We start from the raw sequence: 23,131 nt of genomic DNA, 5'->3' as shown, positions 1-23,131 counted from the left end.
CACCTCCATTTCATTTAACAGTTGTTACAATTGTTGGTAGTGGAAATGATGAACTGACTGATTAATGTGGAGGATGAGTTGTTAGCATTTATCGTCTGAATATTACAAATTCTGAGAATGCTACAGCAAGATACTCATAGATAAATTACACAGCCTGGGTCAACAGCTTTCGTTAATACAGTTAGCAGCTGATTTCACTCCCAGTTAATAAATGCTCATCATCAGTTATGTATGGTGCATCTTCACCACCAGTTTAAATGCAATACATAGGTGGACAGTTTTTCTCATCTGAAATTGTTAGAAATAAGCCAAGATAGAAGGGTTGCAATACCTATGCATAACATCCTGTGAAGGGAGGCAGTTAAATTCTTGCCATTTCAATGGCAGATTTAAGACACATTAACTTTTAATAAAATAATATTCCGGTTTCAAAGGTAATACATACGTGCTTGTTATCAAGTTCAAAATGATAACTCTTAAAACATAGAGTGCCCAACACAATTTAAAATTTCAAAAACTCTGAAGCAGCAACATCTTATATGCAGTAAGAGTAACAACAACAAAATTCTTCTTTAACATGATAGCTTGCAGAGGAGTCTGTTAACATGTCATACCTGTGTGTATCATTTAAAATACCTTTACTAAAACTAACACAGTTAGTAGCAGGCAGAACCTATACGTAGTATAACACTACTACTTACATATGGCCAATGTACATTCACACGTGATGCACACTGACAACCAATTGTGCTATACATCTGATGCCCAGTACATATAAACCAAAATGTGATCATTCGTGGGAAATGTAATTAATCCAGCATTGTGCCACCTATGAGCTTTGCTCTAAGCCAATACTTTCACAAAGAAATGCAGTGAGTCTGTGACCAAACTCCAGACAACCCCCAACAGGTCAAAACAAATGATAGTACCTGAAAATGTAGGTAGAGTGGTTCTTAAACACAACTAATAACTCTTAAACCAAATTACATGCCACAAAACATAACTAACCAGAGCCCAGTTACAAGATAGCGTAATGTCTTTTTTTATTCATACCTATGGCTCAGTTGCAAATTCAAGTGCTGGGAAGAGGGGGCAACCAGATTCATAGTCTTATTATAGCAACCATATGGGTAGTGAACAAAATAGAATGTACAGGTTGTATATGGTCCAGGACAACCAGGAAAAGTCTTGAAATTTATTTCATCCAGGGAAAAAACAGAACTTTTAGACTTCCAGGAATTTTTCATTGTTTTAGTTTTCAATTAAATTTTTATAGTTTTGACTGGTAAGAACTGATACTCTAACAAAGAATTTTACTGTAGACCACTACTGCAGAATCCTACTGCAGTAGTAAAACATAAAGAAGAGAATAACATGAAGATAAAGCTTTAGTTGCAAAGAAAAAGCCTCATTTACAACATCAAAATACATTGCGCACACAAGCATCTGCTGACAGAAAAATTTGTCAAAGGCTGTGCAATACTTCATAACAACAAACTGCCTTCAATGCATCTTTATGTGGGCCTCATTTTGATGAGCATGACATCGCAACTCTTTATGTTTCTAACACACGAAAATATTGCAAATGGTGGTTTGAGAAGCATTACTTTCAAAGTAAATTTCCTATTATGCTAGATGAATTATGTTACTTGTGAGGATGTGCAATGAATTTCTTAAATCACAGAGCATTAGCGCCTCATTCAGAACTTAAACTGAGGACCAGCCATATAGAAAACTTCATGGGCAGAAGACCACCCACTTACCCCTTATTTAAAAGTTTACTGCAACACTTGTGTTTGATATATCTTACAAGGTAACACACACTAAAAAAAAGACCACATTTCAAGGTTGGTTTTTTATATTTAATGTAGTTCTTTCATAGATTACAAATTATGGAGTAACAATGGCAAAAAGTAAAATTATCCTTAAAAAATTGTGAATTACGTTCCTGAGCAATTGCACACGAAATTGGTTTTTCTATGGAAAATCAAAGTGCTGGATAGAACATGTATTCATCCAGATAACCATAAAAATGTTCACTGCACAGCACTGAAATTTATAATGTGCTTGTCAGAAATATTCAGCTGCCGCAATTTAAGCTGTGCGCTTAGGATCCTGCCTAACCACACCCTCGGAAAAAATGGCAAAAAATTTTTGATGACCAATGTTGTTGGTGAATGCTTAGCTTTTCTTGTAGCTGCACTGTATGTTTATTATTTTAAACAATGTGTCCTATGCCCTTAATATCTGCTGTCATTGGCTGGTGAGATCACATGGCATGACCTACAATTGACTGACAAAAGCGCATCACAATCTCTGTTACAGTGCTTTGGAAGCTACTGCGCTGTATGTGATGGAATTCATGTTTATACTTTTGTAATACAAAAGTATACATTGTAAATGGTGCCACACATCAAAGATCTATCCAAAATGCATTGTTTTTTGCTGGGTTTTATTTCTGTAATTTCTAGTGTTTAAAACCTTCACGATTCAAAGGATTGATAAGTTTTACTGCTCCAAGGGAAAGTATATTGTCATTTAACATAGAGAAAATGTGCTTCCACATGGGGTATAACATATCTTGGCCCAGGAAAAAACATATTTTCGCCCAAAAAAAGTGTATTTTTAACTGGGAAAACTAGGAAAAATCCAGGGATTTTTTCTTGTCCGCATTCAGTAAATGAAGTGAAGTGCATCTCTACTTAAACATGTTTCCTCCTGGAAATTAATTTACTATCAAAATGATGTGCCAAGTTTTTGTTGATAACAAATTGTTCTAGTACATCTGGAGTGCACCATACTTCACATGGGTTCCAGGATGGCTTGTAGTGCTGTCCCAACTCAAGCAGCATGTTCTAGTGTCACTACACTATATTCCCACCTCTTCCTTCCCAGTACAGTGGCACTCTCCTCAGTTTTGCCACAGAGGGTACCACCTGCCTCATAGCCAAGGATAACAAAGCAGCAAGTGACAAAGAAAATGTGTCACTAAGCAGCACAAAGTGTCATTTTCCCTCTTCAAACTGAAGTTCATGACTTTTTTTTTAAGGACTCCTACCTCAGTTGGAAATGTTACAGGATCGCTTTGTTGTCTGTCTGACTGTTAAGACCTCAGTTTCTCAGGAGTGGGTAGAGATAAAGTTGAAATTTATGTCAGGTACTCAGGAGTATGGGCCCTTGGCAGTGCAAAATATTTAAGCTTCTGAGTCAATACATTCAAGATACGGCTGTTTATGCCACAAATTTTGATACTTGCAAACTCACTCATCAGAACCTATAGAGTATTTCCCTTGACTTAGAATCATAAAATTTGGCAAGAAGCAAGATTTCACTGTACAAGCAAAGGAAAAAATCTGAAAGTTGTTAATTTGTAATTATATCACATAAAAAAATATTTTTTGTCATTTGTTGACTGTATGTATGTCTGTCTGTCTCTCTCTTTAAGACCCACTTTTCTCAGGAACATGCAGAGCTATCAAGTTGAAATGTGTGTCAAATATCTATGGTCCCTTGATAGTGTAAAGAATTAGGCTTCCAAGTCAGTGCAATCAGAAGAACCGTCGGACTGTGGAGTTTTGAGGCATCATTTTAAGCTAGCCTGACCTCTCGAAGATTTGAGAAGTTGCCAGGAACAACATGCAATTCGGATTCCACTTTAAACTGTGCATCCCATTTCCTTGCTTGGATAACTGGGAAGTTACTGAAGTGGTGTCCAATAGAAAGACTTACACCAGATCCTCGAACCACGAGAAATTGTTATTATTATCTGTATACATAATTAAGTTTGTATAGAACTCTCAGGGCATACTACTCACACTTGTCTGGTTTTTCTTTGGTGTTCAGTCTAATTTTGTTGTATACTTACCAATTGTAAAGTTCCCCAAGGATGCCATTTGCTTTTTCTGCACAGAGGCCTTATGTTTTTACAGTGATTATAATGTTTCCGCAGATGGCAGCTAGATTCCAACATGGTCAGACAGAGATTCTGAAATCAAATATTGGATTGTAAAGCATACCCAGGAGGACATATAGACTGGGACTACAATTTAGTAATGCTGATGAGTTTAAGAGAAATTTAAGAGAATCGTCTGGAAGAATTGATGTGGGAAGAAGTGGGACACTGAACTAGTGAAGAAGGATGACAAATTTTAAGTTCTCTAAGGTTTTATCTATTGTCACAATGAATATCACAATAAGCTGTTCGGTTGAAGAGGAAGGACACTTCTAAAAAGGGCAATCACTGAAGTAGTTGTGGATGATTTGGCTACATGTTCTGATACTCCTTGTCCCAGTGCTTAACTCTGCAATTGTGACATGGAACACAATATGAATCAGAACTGGGAGAGATGTCCTTTATACTGATATGTGTCATTTTTCTGTATGTCCTTTAGTTTTCATGCATTTGTTTTCCGAAACTCCAGAGGTATTTGTGGATAACCTGATATATATGGTTTGTCTCCATTTGTTAATTAAAATGCCACATTTTGTTCATTTAAAGTGAACTGACATTACATTGGCTTTTTCCTTTTAGGACATCAAGGATATACAGGTTAAAAGAAACCATGTGTTGCCCCAAATGGCAAAACATTGATGGAAACCCTACTGCAGCATCTCCACCACACCAATAATTTTAATCATAATTTTTTTATTTTTGAAATATGCAGTAGCATTTTCAGCAATCATCAGTTTGCTTTGGATGAGAATAACCACAAGACTTCCACACACATTGCACATAGACACAAAAAGGATGTTTTAAGTCTAGCTTTTGCAGCCCTGCTCAGCAATGAGATAAAAATCATATTGTGTGATGAGCTCATACATCTACTCCTTTATGTATATGATTCTGTCTGTTTATAACATGTGCTTGTTTTTTGTGTGCAGAACATTAGTGTGACACACTTTCATTTGAATCAAAGAGAAAATTCAGCTGAGAGATTGTTAAAATGACTTAGTGAGCAAGGTTGGCAAGTTTTGGTTGCCCAGTTCTTAGCTTCAGAAGTTGCTGTTCCTAGTACTGTTGAGACTGAAACACTCAAAGTAGGAAATAGTACTTGCAGCTTTAAGAGCTATAAGTTTCTTTTTGAGGCAGGAAAAAGGGATTGCTCAGAGAAACTTGGGAAAGGAGAGGGCAGTGCTAGGAATTGTGTTTCTTGAAGATAAGTACTGGTTTGGTATTCTGTCTACTCGTAATTTTCAGATTTTAATATAACTTTTGTAAGCTACTTGCTGGAGACAAGACCTAACTAAATTCCTGACATCATAATTTTTAATATTCAGATCGGTAGCAGTTAAGTTCCTTTACTTTAGGTATCAGATATTTGCAGTTATCAAGTCCTTTGAATCAGCTGAGCTATGAAGATCCAAACTACATGTCATTGCTCAAAGAAGCTGCTAAGGAGGACCCAAATCTAAAGGAACACATAGGGAGTAAGTTATAAATACCTGCATAGCTGCTAATGATCTTTTCTGTAATGATGTCATAACTTAATTTATGGTACTAACTGTGGTAACCCACTGTTATCACCTCAGTCACACTGGCTCCTGACCGTCCGTCCAAGTTCAGCAGGACATGAGATGCCGACCCATCACATTTTATTCAATCATTCTGCACTGGCCCAAGTCGGCTAAGCTCGATCACCAGGAGGCGTCGCTTTCAGACAGTGCTGACTGCGGTGCACCAAGAATGGTGTACAGCTGCCATCCAGTGTCACAATATGGAAACATCACATGTCATTCTATTTAACTGTGGAGTGGAGTGGCTTCTGTGACGTTCTATAATGGTTTATGCTCTTGTTAACTTCACTCCGTGTGCAGATCATTGTGTTTCAAACTGGTACCTACCAAGCTGTGTACAAGGGCGATATATTGAATGTGTTTATGGTTTAGCATTAAAGTGAAAACGCCTACAGCAAGGTGTCACAGCCTTAGAGGTAACAGACACTGACTCCACTAAAGCTCTTTTTGTCATGAATCTCCCCACAAATGCATCACTAGTTAGGGAAGTTAGTTTTCCTTCAGGAATCTGTGTCTCTGTTGCTTGACGAAATGTCGTCTTTGCTGAATTCCTGCTATGACAAGCATACTTCTGTGATTTTCACTAGAATGCAGTTTTTATCAGTCCAGAAAGCAAGCCCATCAATTCTGTCGCATGTGGGGTGCAGAACTGCATGGGTTAAGTTGCAAGTGTCATTTTGTTACTGCTAAACCTCGGGAGTCTTACGCAGACACTATGTTTAGAGACTATCACAGCAGCCCCCAGTAGGGAAGTTCCCCCAAGGGGGTTGGCAAATTTCAGGATCGTTCATTGGAGGAATTACTCAAGATAGTGGAAGCATTTGAAGTTTTTGATGCCTCTGCCCATCAGTAACATTCTTGGGCTGACATTGCCACTGTCAGCTCAGACAGCAACAGGTGTACATGTTCCAGTACACTTTTGATGTTGATGTGGTGGCAGTGCAGCATGTCAGGCCATTGTTTTCCATACAAACATGTCTATTGTGGAAAAATTTCTGCAAGTTCCTGCCCTACTGCCCTACTTGTTTTGTTCAATATGACTGGCCAGCTTGTCCCAACACTGAGCTTTGTGCCATCTATGTTATAAGAAAGGTCACATTGCAACTGTGTGCAATGCTTGCTCAGCTTCCACTTTGCCTCCCACATAATGATCTGTGGACATTAAGTTCATTATTGTATGCCTCCAAGTGGATACAGACACAGTGGTCTTGGTTCTGAATTCTAATACTTGTTTTCCCTCCACTGTTGGCTACTTCACACCAGGTTGACAGTGGCAAAAGACAGCAGATTCTTACCTCAGCCAGTTTATTACAGAAACAATGTACAAGGTGACGGTTCAACCAGTAACATTTCTGGTAGGGGACACTGCATTTACAGAAAATTTGTGTGGTTTGGAGTCATTAAAGGTTTTTAGTTTTATGGTCTATGATTCCATTCATTTAGTGTCAGATCTTGTGCCCTGTCAAGAGTTGGAGGATTTGTGCAAGGAATAGTCTTCCTTTTCTTCTCCAGAACTTGGCAAGGCTAGTGATCACATAGCCCACATCACTCTAAAAACTGCTTGTGACCTTGTTCTTTCCTTGCCAGATCTGTTCCACATGCACTTTCACACTCAAGTGAAGGAAGAGTTAGACAGATTGACAGCTTTAGGTATCATGGAACCCATTTTGTCCAGTCGATGGGCTGCATCATTAGTCTTGTGGTAACTTTAAAGTGACAATTAATTGAGAGTCAGGTAATGATATGTACCCCATTGCTCACATTGGTGAACTTATGAGAAAACTTTGGGCAGACAATATTTTTCAGCACCAGATTTCCTACAAGTATATTTACAGCTGCCACTTGATGAAGAGTCACATCAACTTCTTGCTATCAGTATGTTGTAAGACCTCTACAGGTACAACTGATTGGTTTTCACCATTGCAAGCATGTCAGCCATTTGTCAACATAGTTTGAAGCAGCTGTCTCAACGAGTTCGTTATTGTATCAATTACCTTGACAACATTGTTGTCCCCAGTCCCATCTCAGAGGGCCATCTTTGGAACCTTCATATTTTTTTTCACGCCTTGTGTGATGTGGGTGTTAAGTGCATGTTGGATAAGTCACATTTCTTCCAACACTCTATAGAATAACTAGCTTAGCGTCCGCTGCTTAGCTCGCATATACTATATGGCTTGCACAGAGTTTTTGTTTTTCTTTAATCAAATTTTTATGTTGTTCACAAATTGTAAAATCTTCAAAACTTTGCGTGCTACTTAAGGCCATTGAAGAAAGTCTTCTTTGGATGTGCTTCTGTCCAAAATGCAATTTTGGCTGCTAAAGTCCTGCCTTTTGAGTTCTTGTGGTATATTTCCGTACAGATTTTCATCTTTATTTCATTAGAAGTCCAAAATAAATTTTCATGGTTTTAGCTTTAAAAATGTTTCAATGTGATGAAATATTTTCATAACAATTTTTACCCCATATTGTGCTCCATTAGGGGTTGAATTTCTATATAACTTTGAAATACCTATTTTTTTATTTCTAACCGTGAAGCCGAATACAAATTTTCAGAGGTTAAGTTGCAAAATGTTTTAATAATGAAATATTTCCATAGAAGCATTCATCACCCATTTTACAACCTTAGGGATTGAATTTCCAAAAACATCGAAAGTTTTTTTCCCCCCCAACCAAGAAGACAGGTACCAATTTTCATAGATATAGCTTTAAAAATACACTGAAGAGTCAAAGAAACTGGTACAACTGCTTAATATCGTGTATGGCCCCCTGGAGCATGCAGAAGAGCTGCAACAGGGACTCAACTAATGTCTGACGTAGTGCTGGAGGGAATTGACACCATGAACTCTACAGGGCTGTCCATAAATCCGTAAGAGTACGAGGGGCTGGAGATCTCTGCTGAACAGCATGTTGCAAGGCATCCCAGATATGCTGAATGATGTTCATGTCTGGGAAGCTTGATGGCCAGCATAAATGTGTAAACACAGAAGAGTGTTCCTGGAGCCACTCTATAGCAATTCTGGACATGTGGGGTGTCGCATTGTCCTGCTGGAATTGCCAAAGTATGTCTGAATGCATAATGGACATGAATGGATGCAGGAGATCGGATAAGATGCTTACATACATCTCACATGTCAGAGTCATATGTAGACATATCAGAGGTCCCAGCCCCACACCATTACAGAGCCTCTATCAGCTTGAACAGTCCCCTGCTGATATGCAGGGTCCATGGATTCATGAAGTTGTCTCCACACCCGTACACGTCCATCCGCTCGAGACAGTTTGAAATGGGGCGACATGTTTCCAGTCATCAACAGTCCAATCTTGGCGTTGATGGGCCCAGTCAAGGAGTAAAACTTTGTATTGTGCAGTCATCAAGGTTACACGAGTGGGCTGAAGGCTCCAAAAGTCCATATCGATATTGCTTCATTGAATGGTTTGCGTGCTGACCATATTGGTGGCCCAGCATTGAAATCTCCAGCAATTTGTGGAAGGGTTGCACTTCTGTCATGCTGAGTGATTCTCTTCAGTCATTGTTGGTCCCATTCTTGCAGGATCTTTTACCAGCCACAGTAATTATGGAGATTTGATGTTTTACTGGATTCCTGATATTCACAGTACGCTCATGAAATGGTAATACAGGAAAATCCCCACTTCATTGCTACCTCGGAGGTGCTGTGTCCCGTTGCTCGTGCAGTGACTATAACACCATTTTCAAACTCACTTAAATCTTGATAACCTACCATTGTAGCAGCTTTAACCGATCTAACAACTGCACCAGACACTTGTCGTCTTATATAGGCATTGCTGACCACAATGCTGTATTCTGGCTGTTTACCCATCTCTGTATTTGAATATTCATTCCTACGCCAGTTTCTTTGGCACTTCAGTGTACTTTATTACTGCTTTAATAATAAACAACAGAAAAAGAATTTCACTCACTGTTTTACCACCACAGGGGTTAAGTTCCCAAAAATGTTGATACACATTAATAGCAAAATTAAAAAAGCATTTCATCCCCTTTTTCATGTTCTTAGGGGTGCAATTTCTTCTTAATCAATGACTACAATATAAGAGCAACATCCTCTTCAAAATTTCAAATTTCGGCCCTTAGTGGTTAGGGCTGGGCGATGATGAGTCAATGAATCAGTGAAGCCCTATTTCCCTTCCTAGAAACACTTTATTTTTATTTCTAACAGAGAAGCCAATTACAAATGTTCATAGATTTAGCTTCGAGAATGCTTTCATAATGAAATATTTCCATTAACACTTCATCCGCTTTTCTTCCTCTTAGGGGTTGAATTTCCAAAACCACTGAAACTTCCTTGCAGATCTAAACTGTGCCAGGCTGAGACTCACTCGGGGCCTCTGCCTTTTGTGGGCAAGTGCTCTACTATCTGAGCTATCCAAGCACAACTCACGACCTGTGTTCACAGCTCTACTTTCACCAGTACCTCATCTCCTACTACCTTCTAAAATTGACAGAAGTTCTCCTGCAAAACTTACAAGACTAGCAACACAGGAGAATATGTGGAGTTTGGAAGATAGGACATGAGATACTGGCGGAAGTAAAGCTATGAGTCATGAGTTGGGCTTGTGTAGCTTAGTTGGTAGAGCACCTGACCGTGAAAGGCAGAAGTCCGGCACACAGTTTTAATCTGCCAGGAACCTTTGTATCGGCACCCACTCCACTGCAGAGTGAAATTTTCATACTGGAGGTATTTTTTTTTAGTTATAACTGAGAAGTCAAATACCAATTTTCATAGATGTAACTTTAAAAATGCTTCAGTAGTTCTTTAATAATGATTTGATTTCAAAAAAGTTTTCACCCACCATATTACCCCATTACTGGTTGAATTTCCAATAATGCTGAAAATGTATTTTTTTAATTTCTGACTGAGAAATCAAATACCAATTTTCATAGTTATAACACTTCAAAATTGTCTCAAAAGTGACATACTTTCAAAAAGCCTTTCAGCCCCTATTTCAATCCCTTGGAAATGGAATTTAACATATCTACAATATAAGACCCAGTCTCTCTCTCTCCAAATTTCAAGTTTCTGTTCTTAGCAGTTTGGGCTGGGCAGTGATGAGTCAGTGCCTCACTCTGGCCCTATTTCCACTCAGCCCTTAAGGGCCGAATATCCAAAAACAGTGAAATGCATATTTTTTTAAATTTCTAGCAGAGTAGCCAAATAAAAGTTCAGAAATGGTTACATAATGAATTATATTCATAAAAGTTTTATCTTGTATTTCACCCCCACAGAGGTTGAACTTACAAAAATTGTGAAACATGTAATTTTTTTTTATTTCTAACTGAGAAGCCAAATTCAAATTTTCATAGTAAAATATGTCATCCCGTGTTTCACCCACGTAGGGGATGAATTTCCATAAACACGGAACAAATATGTTTCTGTTTATAACCGAGATGTCAAATACCAATTTTCATAGATGTAGCTTTAAAAACACTTTAGTAGTTCTTTAATAATGATTTATTTTCAGAAAAAAGTTTCACCAACTATTTCACCCCATAAGGTTAAATTTCCAAAAATGCTGAAAGACGTATTTCTTGATTTGCGACTGAGAAACCAAATATCAATTTTGGTATGTCTAGCTTCAAAAGTGCCTTAATAGTGACAAAAACTTTTCATGCCCTATTTCAAAAAAATTCTCTCTTAAACTACACTAACAGTAAAAGGTCAACACCTTCTCCAAATTTCAAGTTTCTGTCCTTAGCAGTTTGAAGTGGGCGATGATGAGTCTGTCAGTCAGGAATTGCCTTTTATAGCTCTTCTGCAACCAACGAATGTGAAGGAGCTCCAGGCATTCTTAGGCAGATTCGTGTGTTACCACAAGTTCCTTCAGCAGGGAGCATTTGTTTCACTTCCTGTAAATAAGTTGCTTAGAAAAGGAGCAGCATTTGATTGCATGCCTGTTTAAGACCATGAGTTCAAGACATTGAACGATGGTTTGTGTTCCAGCATGTGCTTAGCCACTTATTAGCTTGCTTAGCCACTTATTAGCTGGGTCTCGTCTTGTGGTTGCAATGGTCCCATTGCAGTATGGTGTGGGGCTGTATTGTCTCAGTTTCGTTCTGGTGTTCCAAGTGATCAGCCCATTGCTTTTGTGTCGAAGATGCTTAATGATGCACAGAAGAATTACTCTCAGATAGAGATGGAGACTGTCACTAGTATGAATGCTATCAAGAAGTTTCATGTGTTCCTATATGGTGGTAAGTTTCATTTAGTGACTGATCACAAGCTGTTGGTCTCTCTTTTAGTCCCATGGTACACTTGCCAGACAAGACAGCCCATAGAATTCAATTGTGAGCCCTGTTCCTTAGTAGGTATAATTATGAGATTCAATTCTGCCTTACAGCTCACCATTAAAATGCAGATGCTCTTTCATGTTTACCAATGGGATTTGACCCAGATTTCAATTAGGATGAAGTACTTTGTTTTCACCTCATTGAGGAAGCTCTATGGACAGTGCATGGATTCCTTATTACCAGTTTTAACATTACACAAGCCATCACTGCTGACCCTGTTGTTCGTCAAGTGTGATCGTATATTCGGCAAGGGCAGTCCGAATGACCTCCAGTTCCAGCATTGGAACCTGTCTGCAGTTGTTTTCTGTTAAGGCACAGACTCAACTCAGTGCTGTTATTTTGTTGGCCATAGAAAACATTGTTCCACAGGAGGAGGTTCTGGCAGCTCTCTGGCGCAACATTCTTCACGTTCTGCTTTAGGATCACTGAGGCTCTTGTTGAGGAAGATGATGGTGTGCCATCATATCTACTGGCCCAGAATTGATCATGAGACTGAACATTTAATCACTGCCTGTTCCAAATGTGCAGAACACTGGGCTTCTCCATGTCAGTGTTATGCACTGTGGCCTGAGTCATCACAGCCTTGGGAGCATATCCATATCCATTTTGCCATCCTCTTCTTGGATGCTTATTGGGTGGCTGCCATTGTCCCTACTCCCAGTGTCTGTTCAGTGTCAACTGTCGCTCCACCATAGCGGACAAACAATCTGGGCTCTCACTCAGATATTTTCCATCGATGAAAAGGTGGAACACCTCATTCGTACTTTCAAGATGCAGCTGAAGAAGTATATTGGCAAACACCCCCCCCCCCACCCCCCGCGAAGGATGAGGCAGTCCAGTGCTTCCTTACTTCCTACAAGTCCACACCCATCAGCAGTAAGAGCCTGGCAGAACTGCCAACCGTGCATGGTGCTGATCTACTGTTCCCTACTCAGGGGCCTCTGAGGGCCCCTCCAGTGACACACTTATGTTCTTCGTACTTTGGAGTCGGCTGAGGCATTAAGCCACCACAGTTGTTGGCTTCTGGCCGTCATCTGCAGTCAGTGTGTGTTCACAATGCAGATGGAAGACAGACTGGTGATCCACCACTGCAATCAACTCCACCCTTGAGTGGAGGACCGACCTCTGCTGACTCTACACACACACCTCCAAAATCATCTGTTTCCTGCATTGGATCTCCTTCCTCACTTCCACTCTCGATGACCCTTCCTCTGATTCGGCCCCCACATGATGTTGTGCTTTGCTCAACACCTACAACTCTTGATTCCAGTGTTCTGCCAGTTCATCAAGGCTCAGGTGCAGGCAAATATACAAAGCAGCTAGAGACCCCGCAGGAAGCGTGTGCTGCTTCTGGTGGAGGCATCTCCCTGACCCAAGCCCCAGGATGCCTTTATGGATCTGTTTCTGGCATCAGTGCAGTTAGTGGCCTATCCACGGTTATCAGCCCACGGCAGTGCCATCACTGTCTACTGTCTGGTTCACTTTTGGCCCTATTCTCCAGTGCAGCTCGCCAGGGAGCTCTCTATGGCACACAGAACGTCCACTAGTAGTGCCATGGAAGGCATGGATATCACATTCCTGAGCACCAAGTGCTGTCCCACACTGTGGGGGAGGGATGCTGGGGTGGTACCAGCTGACTGGTGCCTTGACAAAAGAAGAGGACTGTGGTAACCCCAAGGTTACCATCTCAATCACACCAGCACCTTGCCAACTGTCAAATTTTAGCAGGATTGAAATGCCAGCCTGTCATATGTTCTTCAGTGAGCCCACAGCCAAGCTTGGCTGTCTGTAGGGGACCCTTTCAGACAGTGCTGACATTTGTGCGGCAAGAGAGGTACATGCAGTCACCGTCCAGTGCCACCGTACAGAAATGCCACATCATTCTATTTAACCCTGGAGCTGAGTGGCTTCTTCCACATTCTGTAGTGGTATATGCTGTTGTTAACTTCATTCTACATAACTTAACGTATGTTACTGCTAGAAGTATTACCAGTTTTATTTTTATATTTATGAGCAGTATTGTGTAATCCTCTGGAGAGGGTTCCAAAATATACATTTTATATAAGTGCATTACGATATAATGATTTAACCTCTGAAATATTATAATATTACAGTGCAAGTTTTCTGTAGTGGTATTTTCAGTGCAGCTGTATATAAATTACAGCAGTTTACAGGAAAAACTATTGCTAAATGTATTAGTTTTCAGTATTAATGGAACGATTTTGAGTGGAGCAAAATGAATTGTCCTACATAAAATTTTTGTAACTAGCTCTTAAACTCCTCTATAGTACCCATAAAAAATTAATGTGAATTTTTAATGAAATGTTTTAGCCTCTGGTCACATACATTGTACCACTACGTGTTTCACTGTCTTAGCAGTTGGTGACTAGATGATCTGTTGAAAACGAAGGAAAAATGGATAGTAAAAAACAAGGATAATAATTTACAAAATTAACCTAAATTCTGTACACAGTTACAAGCACTTGAATAAATTAAATAGTAACTCATCAGAGTACAGTTTGGAATTGCCAGCATTCTGAGTTATATTTGCATTCTCAGTGTTGGAACTGAGGGGGGGGAGGGGGGGGGGAGAGGGTATAGTAAACTCTATGGAGTATGAAGTTGTTAACTTTTACATCACAAATATAAGATAAAAACATTCCCTCAGCATCACCCGACTTAATTCGACTACATTCCATTATCCTCGTTTTGCTTTTGTTGATGTTCATCTTATATCCTCCTTTCAAGACACTGTCCATTCCGTTCAACTGCTCTCCAAGTCCTTTGCTGTCTCTGACAGAATTACAATGTCATTGGCATTATTTTTTCTCCATGGATTTTAGTACCTACTCCGAATTTTTCTCTTGTTTCCTTTACTGCTTGCTCAATATAAAGATTGAATAACATCAGGGAGAGGCTACAACCCTGTCTCACTCCCTTCCCAACCACTGCTTCCCTTTCATGTCCCTTGACTCCTATAACTGCCATCTGGTTTCTGTAGAAATTGTAAATAGCCTTTCGCCCCCTGTATTTCACTCCAGCCACCTTCAGAATTTGAAAGAGAGTATTCCAGTCAACATTGTCAAAAGCTTTCTCTAAGTCTACAAATGCTAGAAATGTAGGTTTGCCTTTCCTTAATCTTTCTTCTAAGATAAGTCGTAGGGTCAGTATTGCCTCACGTGTTCCAACATTTCTACGGAATCCAAACTGATCTTCCCCGAGGTTGGCTTCTACCAGTTTTTCCATTCGTCTGTAAAGAATTCACATTAGTATTTTGCAGCCGTGACCTATTAAGCTGATAGTTCAGTAATTTTCCCATCTGTCAACACCTGAAATTTTTCGGATTGGAATTATTATATTCTGCTTGAAGTCTGAGGATATTTCGCCGGTCTCATACATCTTGCTCACCAGATGGTAGAGTTTTGTCAGGACTGGCTCTCCCGAGGCTGTCAGTAGTTCTAATGGAATGTTGTCTACTCCACGGAGCCTTTTTTTGACTTAGGTCTTTCAGTGCTCTGTCAAACCCTTCACACAGTATCATATCTCCCATTTCATCTTCATCTACATCCTCTTCCATTTCCATAATATTGTTCTCAAGTACATTGCCCTTGTATAGACTGTGTATATACTCCTTCGACCTTTCTGCATTTCCTTCTTTACTTAGTCTGGGTTTCCATCTGAGCTCTTGATATTCATACAAGTGGTTCTCTTTTCTCCAAAGGTCTCTTTAATTTACCTGGAGGCAGTATTTATCTTACCCCTAGTGAGGTAAGCCTCTACATCCTTACATTTGTCCTCTAGCCACCCGTGCTTAGCTATTTTGCACTTCCTGTCAATCTCATTTTTGAGACGTTTGTATTTCTTTTTGCCTGCTTCATTTACTGCATTTTTATATTTTCTCCTTTCATCAATTAAATTCACTTTTTCTTCTGTTACCCAAGGATTTCTACTAGCCCTTGTCTTTTTACCTACTTGATCCTCTGCGGCCTTCACTACTATATCCCTGAAAGCTACCCATTATTCTTCTACTTTATTTCTTTCCCTCATTTCTGTCAATTGTTCCCTTATGCTCTCCCTGAAACGCTGTACAACCTCTGGTTCAGTCAGTTTATCCAGTCCCATCTCCTTAAATTCCCACCTCTTTGCAGTTGCTTCAGTTTTAATCTACAGTTCCTAACCAATAGATTGTGGTCAGAGTCCACATCTGCCCCTGGAAATGTCTTAAGATTTAAAACCTGGCTCCTAAATCTCTGTCTTACCATTATATAATGTATCTGATACCTTCTAGTATCTCCAGGCTTCTTCCATGTATACAACCTCCTTTCATGATTCTTGAACCAAGTGTTAGCTATGATTAAGTTATGCTCTGTGCAAAATTCTACCAGGCAGCTTCCTCTTTCATTTCTTAGCCCCAATCCATATTCACCTACTACGTTTCCTTCTCTTCCTTTCCCTACTATCGAATTCCAGTCACCAATAACAATTACATTTTCATCTCCCTTCACTATCTGAATAATTTCTTTTATCTCATCATACATTTCATCAATTTCTTTGTCATCTGCAGAGCTAGTTGGCATATACATTTGCACTACTGTAGTAGGTGTGGGCTTCGTGTCTGTCTTGGCCACAATAATGTGTTCGCTACGCTATTTGTAGTAGCTTACCCACACTTCTGTTTTTTTTTTTTTTAAATTCATTATTAAACCTACTCCTTTATTACCCCTATTTGATTTTGTATTTATAACCCTGTATTAACCTGACCACAAGTCTTGTTCCTCCTGCTACCGAACTTCACTAATTACCACTATATCTAACTTTAACCTATCCATTTCCCTTTTTAAATTTTCTAACCTACCTGTCCAATTAAGGGATCCAACATTCCACGCTTCGATCCGTAGAACGCCAGTTTTCTTTCTCCTAATAACGGCGTCCTGTTGAGTAGTCCCCGCCTGGATATCCAAATTGGGGACTATTTTACCTTCAGAATATTTTACCCAAGAGGACGCCATCATCGTTATTTGCAACTACTGAAAAGGCTGCTGCCCCTCTTCAGGAAGCACACGTTTGTCTGGCCTCTCAACAGATAACCCTCCGTTGTGGTTGCACCTACGGTACGGCTATCTGTATCGCTGAGGCACGCAAGGTTCCCCACCAACGGCAAGGTCCATCGTTCATGGGTGGGGACTGATTTTATATGAACTAAAATATAAATTACACAAGTACCATAATTATAAAATTTTCTATCATTCCTGGAGCAATTTTCTGTTGTATGGTGGATATATTGTACTGAGGAGCATTTTCTTATTGTGGGATGTATCATCAGTGGGATTTGGCTAGAAATCAGAAATGAAGTCTGTATACTTGCTTTAAACTTGCCACTATGTCTTATGATGCCATCTCCATATTTGTCGTCCCCATAAACTTGAAGATTTGATTTGCAAATCTCCACCTTTGCCCATTTAACTGAAAACTTGTTGCTCGAGTCTGTTGTCAGAAAAAAAGTTGATTATATGAGCATAGAAAGAAGAACAGGTATACGAGTTCATGAGTGTAACTGACTACTCACAGCATCACCACAACATATGTAACTGTTGGGCATGACATTTATTATTTACTAATACTCTGACTGATTGGTCAGCTGTGAATTATTCTCTCTCTCTCTCTCTCTCTCTCTCTCTCTCTCTCTCTCTCTCTCTCTCTCTGTGTGTGTGTGTGTGTGTGTGTGTGTGTGTGTGTGTGTGTGTGTGTGTGTGTGTGTGTGTGTGTTAGATGAATTTTGTATGCTTTCCATCTTAAATATTGACTGTAACATCAAACTTTTCCCAGGCATCAAAAGGAGCAAAGTTGCAGTTGCATATTCTGCATTACATAATTTTCATCTTATACCCTCCACAGTCTCGCTAAACACAGCTTCATTAGATGCTATATGGTCCCAAGAATTGATCATTTTACTGCTGTCAGTGCTACACTATAACAGTAAGATTGCGCAGTCAACTTCCATGCTATGTCACAGCTTTACGCTCCTGCACACATTAGTAAGAGTAAGCAAGATGACATAGGAAGCAACTGCAGCACCACCACTCTTATACTTGTGGAGCTACAGCAGGAAGAAAGGAAGTCACTATAGCATTGCTGCAACAGAAACAGTTAACATTGGGCTCATACACACTCCCTTTGTGATCTCTACTTTTGAGCTACCTTCTTCTTTGAGAATCTGATGATGGCGTATATGTGGGTCAGTGTCATTATCATCTGTGGGTGGACTCTGGGAATTCAGTTTGCAGTAAGAGGCTGCAGAAGTTCTCTTTCATTATGTTCTACAATGATGAACAACAGCTTCCAGAAGAAGAGCGAAATCTCAGAAGTGTTTGGTTTTATGCTGCTATTCTCGTTGCAGCCGAAAATGTGACTGCTCCGGATTCTAAAAGCATCCAGTAGTGTTTTACCGTCAGTTACCAAAGGCTTTTCTCGGGTCACCATCTATTTTCTAAAACTGCTAAAAATGTGAATGTCGTGTGTCTTTGCATGCATCTAAACATTAGCTGCCTTTCAGCAAAATAATATGAACAAATCTCATACAAACTATACTCTCTTACTTATGTTCATTGTACGTAGTGGGTACATATTATAAAGTGGTACCATTACTATGACTGGCTGATTAATAAAAAGTTTTTTGTCACATCCCTTAAAAATCCCTAGTGAGATCCCATAAAACCATGGACACAAACAAACCCAGGACCTGATCTATGATAAACCTCAATCCCACTGAAGTTTCAGTCCTCTCTAAAGCCTTCGCCCTCCAACTAATGCCCAAATTTAATCATGCTGGACTGTTCAAAGATTTATGATTCTTCCAGTCTCAGCAGCAGTGGAAACGTTTCAGTGAACCATCAGCTCTTGATCATTCCCACCAATAAGGCCACCATACAAAAAGTACATTTTTAAGTGAAAGTCAGTTTTATTAATCAAATATAAATTTCTTTTGTGTAATCAGTCTGTTTGTTTCAGGGATAATGGCATACACGCAATACATGATCATGGAGAACTGAATGATTTTATACTCCAGAAGAGGCAGCATTGTAACTGATTTATGATTAGTGCCATCAGCCATTACATAAACAGTCAAAAATATTTTTAAGTTTGTTAATTAGATTACACATACTTTTATAATGTGTGTAGAAGGACAATGTTTACATATGCTTTCCTTCTGTATAATGAAGTGTTCTTATTTTGTAAATAAAGAATGTTCATAACAGTAACATGTACTGTCTATTCATGCCATCCTTAGCCCAGGTTCCCTAGTTCTGGATCAGCAGAAGTCTGCAGAAGTTGTTCGACTATGGGCTGTTATAGTTTTGTGTCACAGCTCTGCCAACATAAGTGTTCTAAAATACATTATCTGTCCATGCAGTACCTATTACAAAGTGATTGTTGTGTTGTGATGTCATAAAAAAATTAATATCTCTCATAATTAGTAAGCAGTTCCTGGCCCGTTGCACAAAGCAAAATCTTTTCACATCTTGGAGAAGTGGGAGATTTACTTTGTGGATTAGAGTTAGAAAAATAATTAAATAAATAAAAATGTCATGAAATACAGCAAGCAGGAGAACAGAATGGAAGAGTTGTTCCATACGCTGTTTCAGTTGATGAAAGTGGTATACATGGAGCAGGCAGAAGAGCCGCGAAAAGAATTTGATAATTTAGCAAGGATAACTCTGCAAAATCACCAATAACTATTAGCAAGAGGAGGTAACTTTCATTTCACTTTTTTTTAAGTATGCAGCAAAGAGCTCAGTTTCCAACTAGCAGGGACCAAACAGATCAAGCACTGACCTTACTGTATCATCAACCACCTTATTTTGCCTTGTAACACTCACCAAATAGTAGAGATGCTGAGTGTGGTTTCAGTTGCCTGAGATTGCAGTCGGTGTGTGTGTGTGTGTGTGTGTGTGTGTGTGTGTGTGTGTGATCTACTTTTGATGAATGCCTTACTTTCAGAAAGCTTTATTTATTTATGACAGTCTTTTTGCGCCTATCTGTGACTCAGCATCCCGCTATATGGTAGGTGGCAACTTTCTTGACATCCTGGATTTTCCATTATTCTGTCTTGTGCTGCACTTCTGTCCGGGAAGCATTATCTATTCCTAACCAATAAAGCTTTAGTCGTTTGAGTATATATGCATTAAAGCACTGATGTTTATTGCAGGAACTCCTGATATACTTTCCTTTAGTTCCAAAGATACATTATGTGTAGGATCTAGTCTTATTTTGTAGTATATTTTTTATTTTATTTTAATTAGGCCAGAATCTACTGGACTACTCCTATTTGATGATTTCTCCCTGGAGGAAATGTTGTTAATGGGATTTACATGGGAAAAAGTGCAAAATCAGATAACTTAATTACTAGATCATGGAGATGTTGTTGATGAGCAGTGATATTTCATTCTACAAATCAAACAGAATAGGTAAGCAGCTACAGAAATACTTTATGCTAATGAATCTGTGGTATATAATAATTTGACTGTTGGGAAATTGCTGGCAGAAAGATTATAGTGTTGATATTTCAGGATAGAGACCTCGTCTGAAAGATTTATTATTGGAAATGTGAGACCATGGAAATGATCTGTGAGCGAGACCCTGCAAAAAATCTGGAAGAAACCCAGAAAAGGCAACTACCACCAGCAAATGAATTTCCAAAACTTTGAAACGTGCTTTGAGCATATGATGCCTCCAAATCTTCCATTTCAGGCAGCCACAGTTATGGATGATGCTCCATACTGCAACAGACTGGAGGACAAATCACCCACACACTATGACAGTAAGATGAGATAAGGATGTTGCAGTGGCTGCAAAAGAGACGTGTTCCCTGCAGTGACAGGATGAGTAAGCAGGCAGGCTATGTACTCTTCACTCAACAGCACAGGCTTGCTGACAAGTCATATGTGCTTGATGAAGTAGCTACACACTTTTCTCGTTTCCACCCTATAATTGTAATTTGAGTCAAATGAAGCTGGCATGGATGAAAGTTAAAAACTTCTTTAGGGAGTGCAGCATTCCAGGAGTCTTGTCAAATATCAGTCATCTTGAGCTTGCAAGTACATTTATTGTGTCTGTTGACTGAGAAGGGTTTCACAGGAAGGTCTGACAACTGAAGAGGATTATAGTAAGCACAACTGTTATCCAATGTCCCATAGATTAAATCATCACTAATACTGTGGAATCAAACAGCCAAAAGAACCTCGAATATGTAAGATGAGGATTACAGTGACAGTGATTTATTTGAATTTAAAATTCAGTATTGTAAATGTTACTGAACAACATTTGTGGACTCCTTTATCTAATGGCCTACTGAAATATCTCCCGATGACAACAATGAGAAAGTTGTCAAAAGCTTGAAGACTGACAAATTGACATAGTAAGAATTTCGTGAACCATTTATTCAAATTTTGTGAGCTTCTGTTTTTCGTATTTTCACTGTATTCCTAGTTTTAATTTAGTATGGCAATATAATAATGTAGCTAAGAAACTGAAGATAGCGTTTTCATATCCTCTTAGCCCAAACAACAATGCTCATAGTTCAGCAGTCACATCAGATGTCTTAACAGGAAACACAGTGAGCATGTTTGAAAGTTACTCAAATATACTTTACTCAAGAGACAGATGTCTCTAGAGTATGAATTTTTATGTAATATTACAAAAATATTTTATTACATTTTTAACATGAAGTGATAATTTAAACTGAAATCAACTTCTGAATTACACCATATATCACTGTATAATCTTACCATGCACTTAAATGTACATGAAAAGTACATTGAGAAGGTACAGTTTTATATTTTGGTCTGTATTGGACTAATAATAGACAACTATTTTTGGTCACATCTGTTTACTGAAATATGCATCTTCACTGCAGTTTCCAAGGTACCCTACCTTACCTTTATTTTCTAAATGAAATGAACAACCAGATACTTTGCCAAATTTTTGCAGCCGTATAATGTCACTGATCAGAAATAATGTTATTGTAAGGGGAGGCTGAAAATGAAGATTCTCTTGGATAAGAATCAGTAGCAGATGTCACAGCTTGAAAATGTTCATTATAAAAAACAGATAGCTTCAAGCTACGTACCCCACTGCATTAGGGCAGGCTCAGGTGGCAGTGCTAGATATGGAAGCAGTTCTCCGTAAAGTAACACACAGTGTGGCACTTTGAGAAACACTGATGTGGTGTGTGAGATTATTTTGTTTACTTCTGGGTAGCTGCAGCACATTTCTTCAGTGATACGTTGTAGTGCATGGACCAGACATTGTCAACTGTATTAAATGCAAACAGAATTCACGAAAACCGGTTGCCACCTTCAGCATGTACGAGGGGGGACCCAAAAGAAACCGGATTGTTGTCATAAAAAATTTATTGATGAACCTTTTTACAAAATTACTTCAGTCACCTTCAAAATACTCTCCATTACATGCGATGCACTTGTCAAGTCTCTTTTCCCACTGTTGGAAGCATGTTTGGAACTCTTTCAAGTTTGATATTGTCCAGTGCCCTTTGCGAAGCTGTTTTTACCGTCTCCACATAGTTATAATGCTTCCCTTTTAGCATTTTTTTTCATTCGTGGAAATAGGAAAAAGTCGCACAGGGCTAGGTCTGGTGAATACAGAGCGTGGGGAACAACAGACCACCTCTGAGGTGCCAAATAGTGGGTCACTCGTAAGGCCATGTGTGCTGGGGCGTTGTCGTGATGCAGAAACCAGTCACCTGATCGCCAAAGTTCCGGGCGTTTCCTCCTCGCATCCTCTCGCAGATGCCTTAAAACATCCAAGTAAAAGTGCTGGTTAACGGTCTGGCCAGGTGGTATGAATTCACTATGCACAATTCCACGAACATAAAAAAAGACAATGATCATCGTCTTCACATTTGACCTCACTTGCCTTGCTTTTTTTGGTCTGGGAGAGTTGGGAGTCCTCCACTGGCTTGACGCTTGCTTGGTTTCTGGGTCATACCCGTAACATCAACTCTCATCCCCTGTAATGACTTTGTTCAAGAAGTTTGGATCACGTGCAGTCTCTGTTTCCAAGTCCTGACACACATTCATGCAGATGGTTTTTTGTTTTGTGTGTGTGAAGGCGCGGAACAAATTTAGCAGCAACACATCTCATTTGCAAATCCTCACTCAAAATCCGCTGGCACGAGCTCTAACTGATTCCTGTCTCTGCCAAAATTTGGTCGATCGTTTGGCGATGATCCTCGTTGATCTTTTGGTGGACCTTTTCAATGTTCTCCTCATTTCA

General features: G+C 39.3%; 1 protein-coding gene across 2 annotated transcripts in view; it reads left to right on the top strand.

Annotated features, from left to right (window-relative positions):
• LOC124789472 (uncharacterized protein C1orf109 homolog) overlaps positions 1–19,098 on the top strand; it is a 59,026-nt gene extending 39,928 nt beyond the window's left edge. For both annotated transcript variants that reach the window (XM_047256839.1, XM_047256838.1), the window contains 2 exons: positions 5,315–5,427; positions 18,848–19,098. In XM_047256839.1, coding sequence (XP_047112795.1) covers positions 5,315–5,427; positions 18,848–18,888 — 154 coding nt within the window. In that variant the 3' untranslated portion in view covers positions 18,889–19,098. The remainder of the gene's footprint in view (positions 1–5,314; positions 5,428–18,847) is intronic.
• The last annotated feature ends 4,033 nt before the right edge of the window (positions 19,099–23,131 follow it).

The sequence above is a fragment of the Schistocerca piceifrons genome, chromosome 3 (assembly GCF_021461385.2).
Source record: "Schistocerca piceifrons isolate TAMUIC-IGC-003096 chromosome 3, iqSchPice1.1, whole genome shotgun sequence".
Classification (NCBI taxonomy): Eukaryota; Metazoa; Arthropoda; class Insecta; order Orthoptera; family Acrididae; genus Schistocerca; species Schistocerca piceifrons.
Note: the sequence above shows the minus strand (reverse complement) of the source record. Positions and strands in the feature narration are given on the sequence as shown.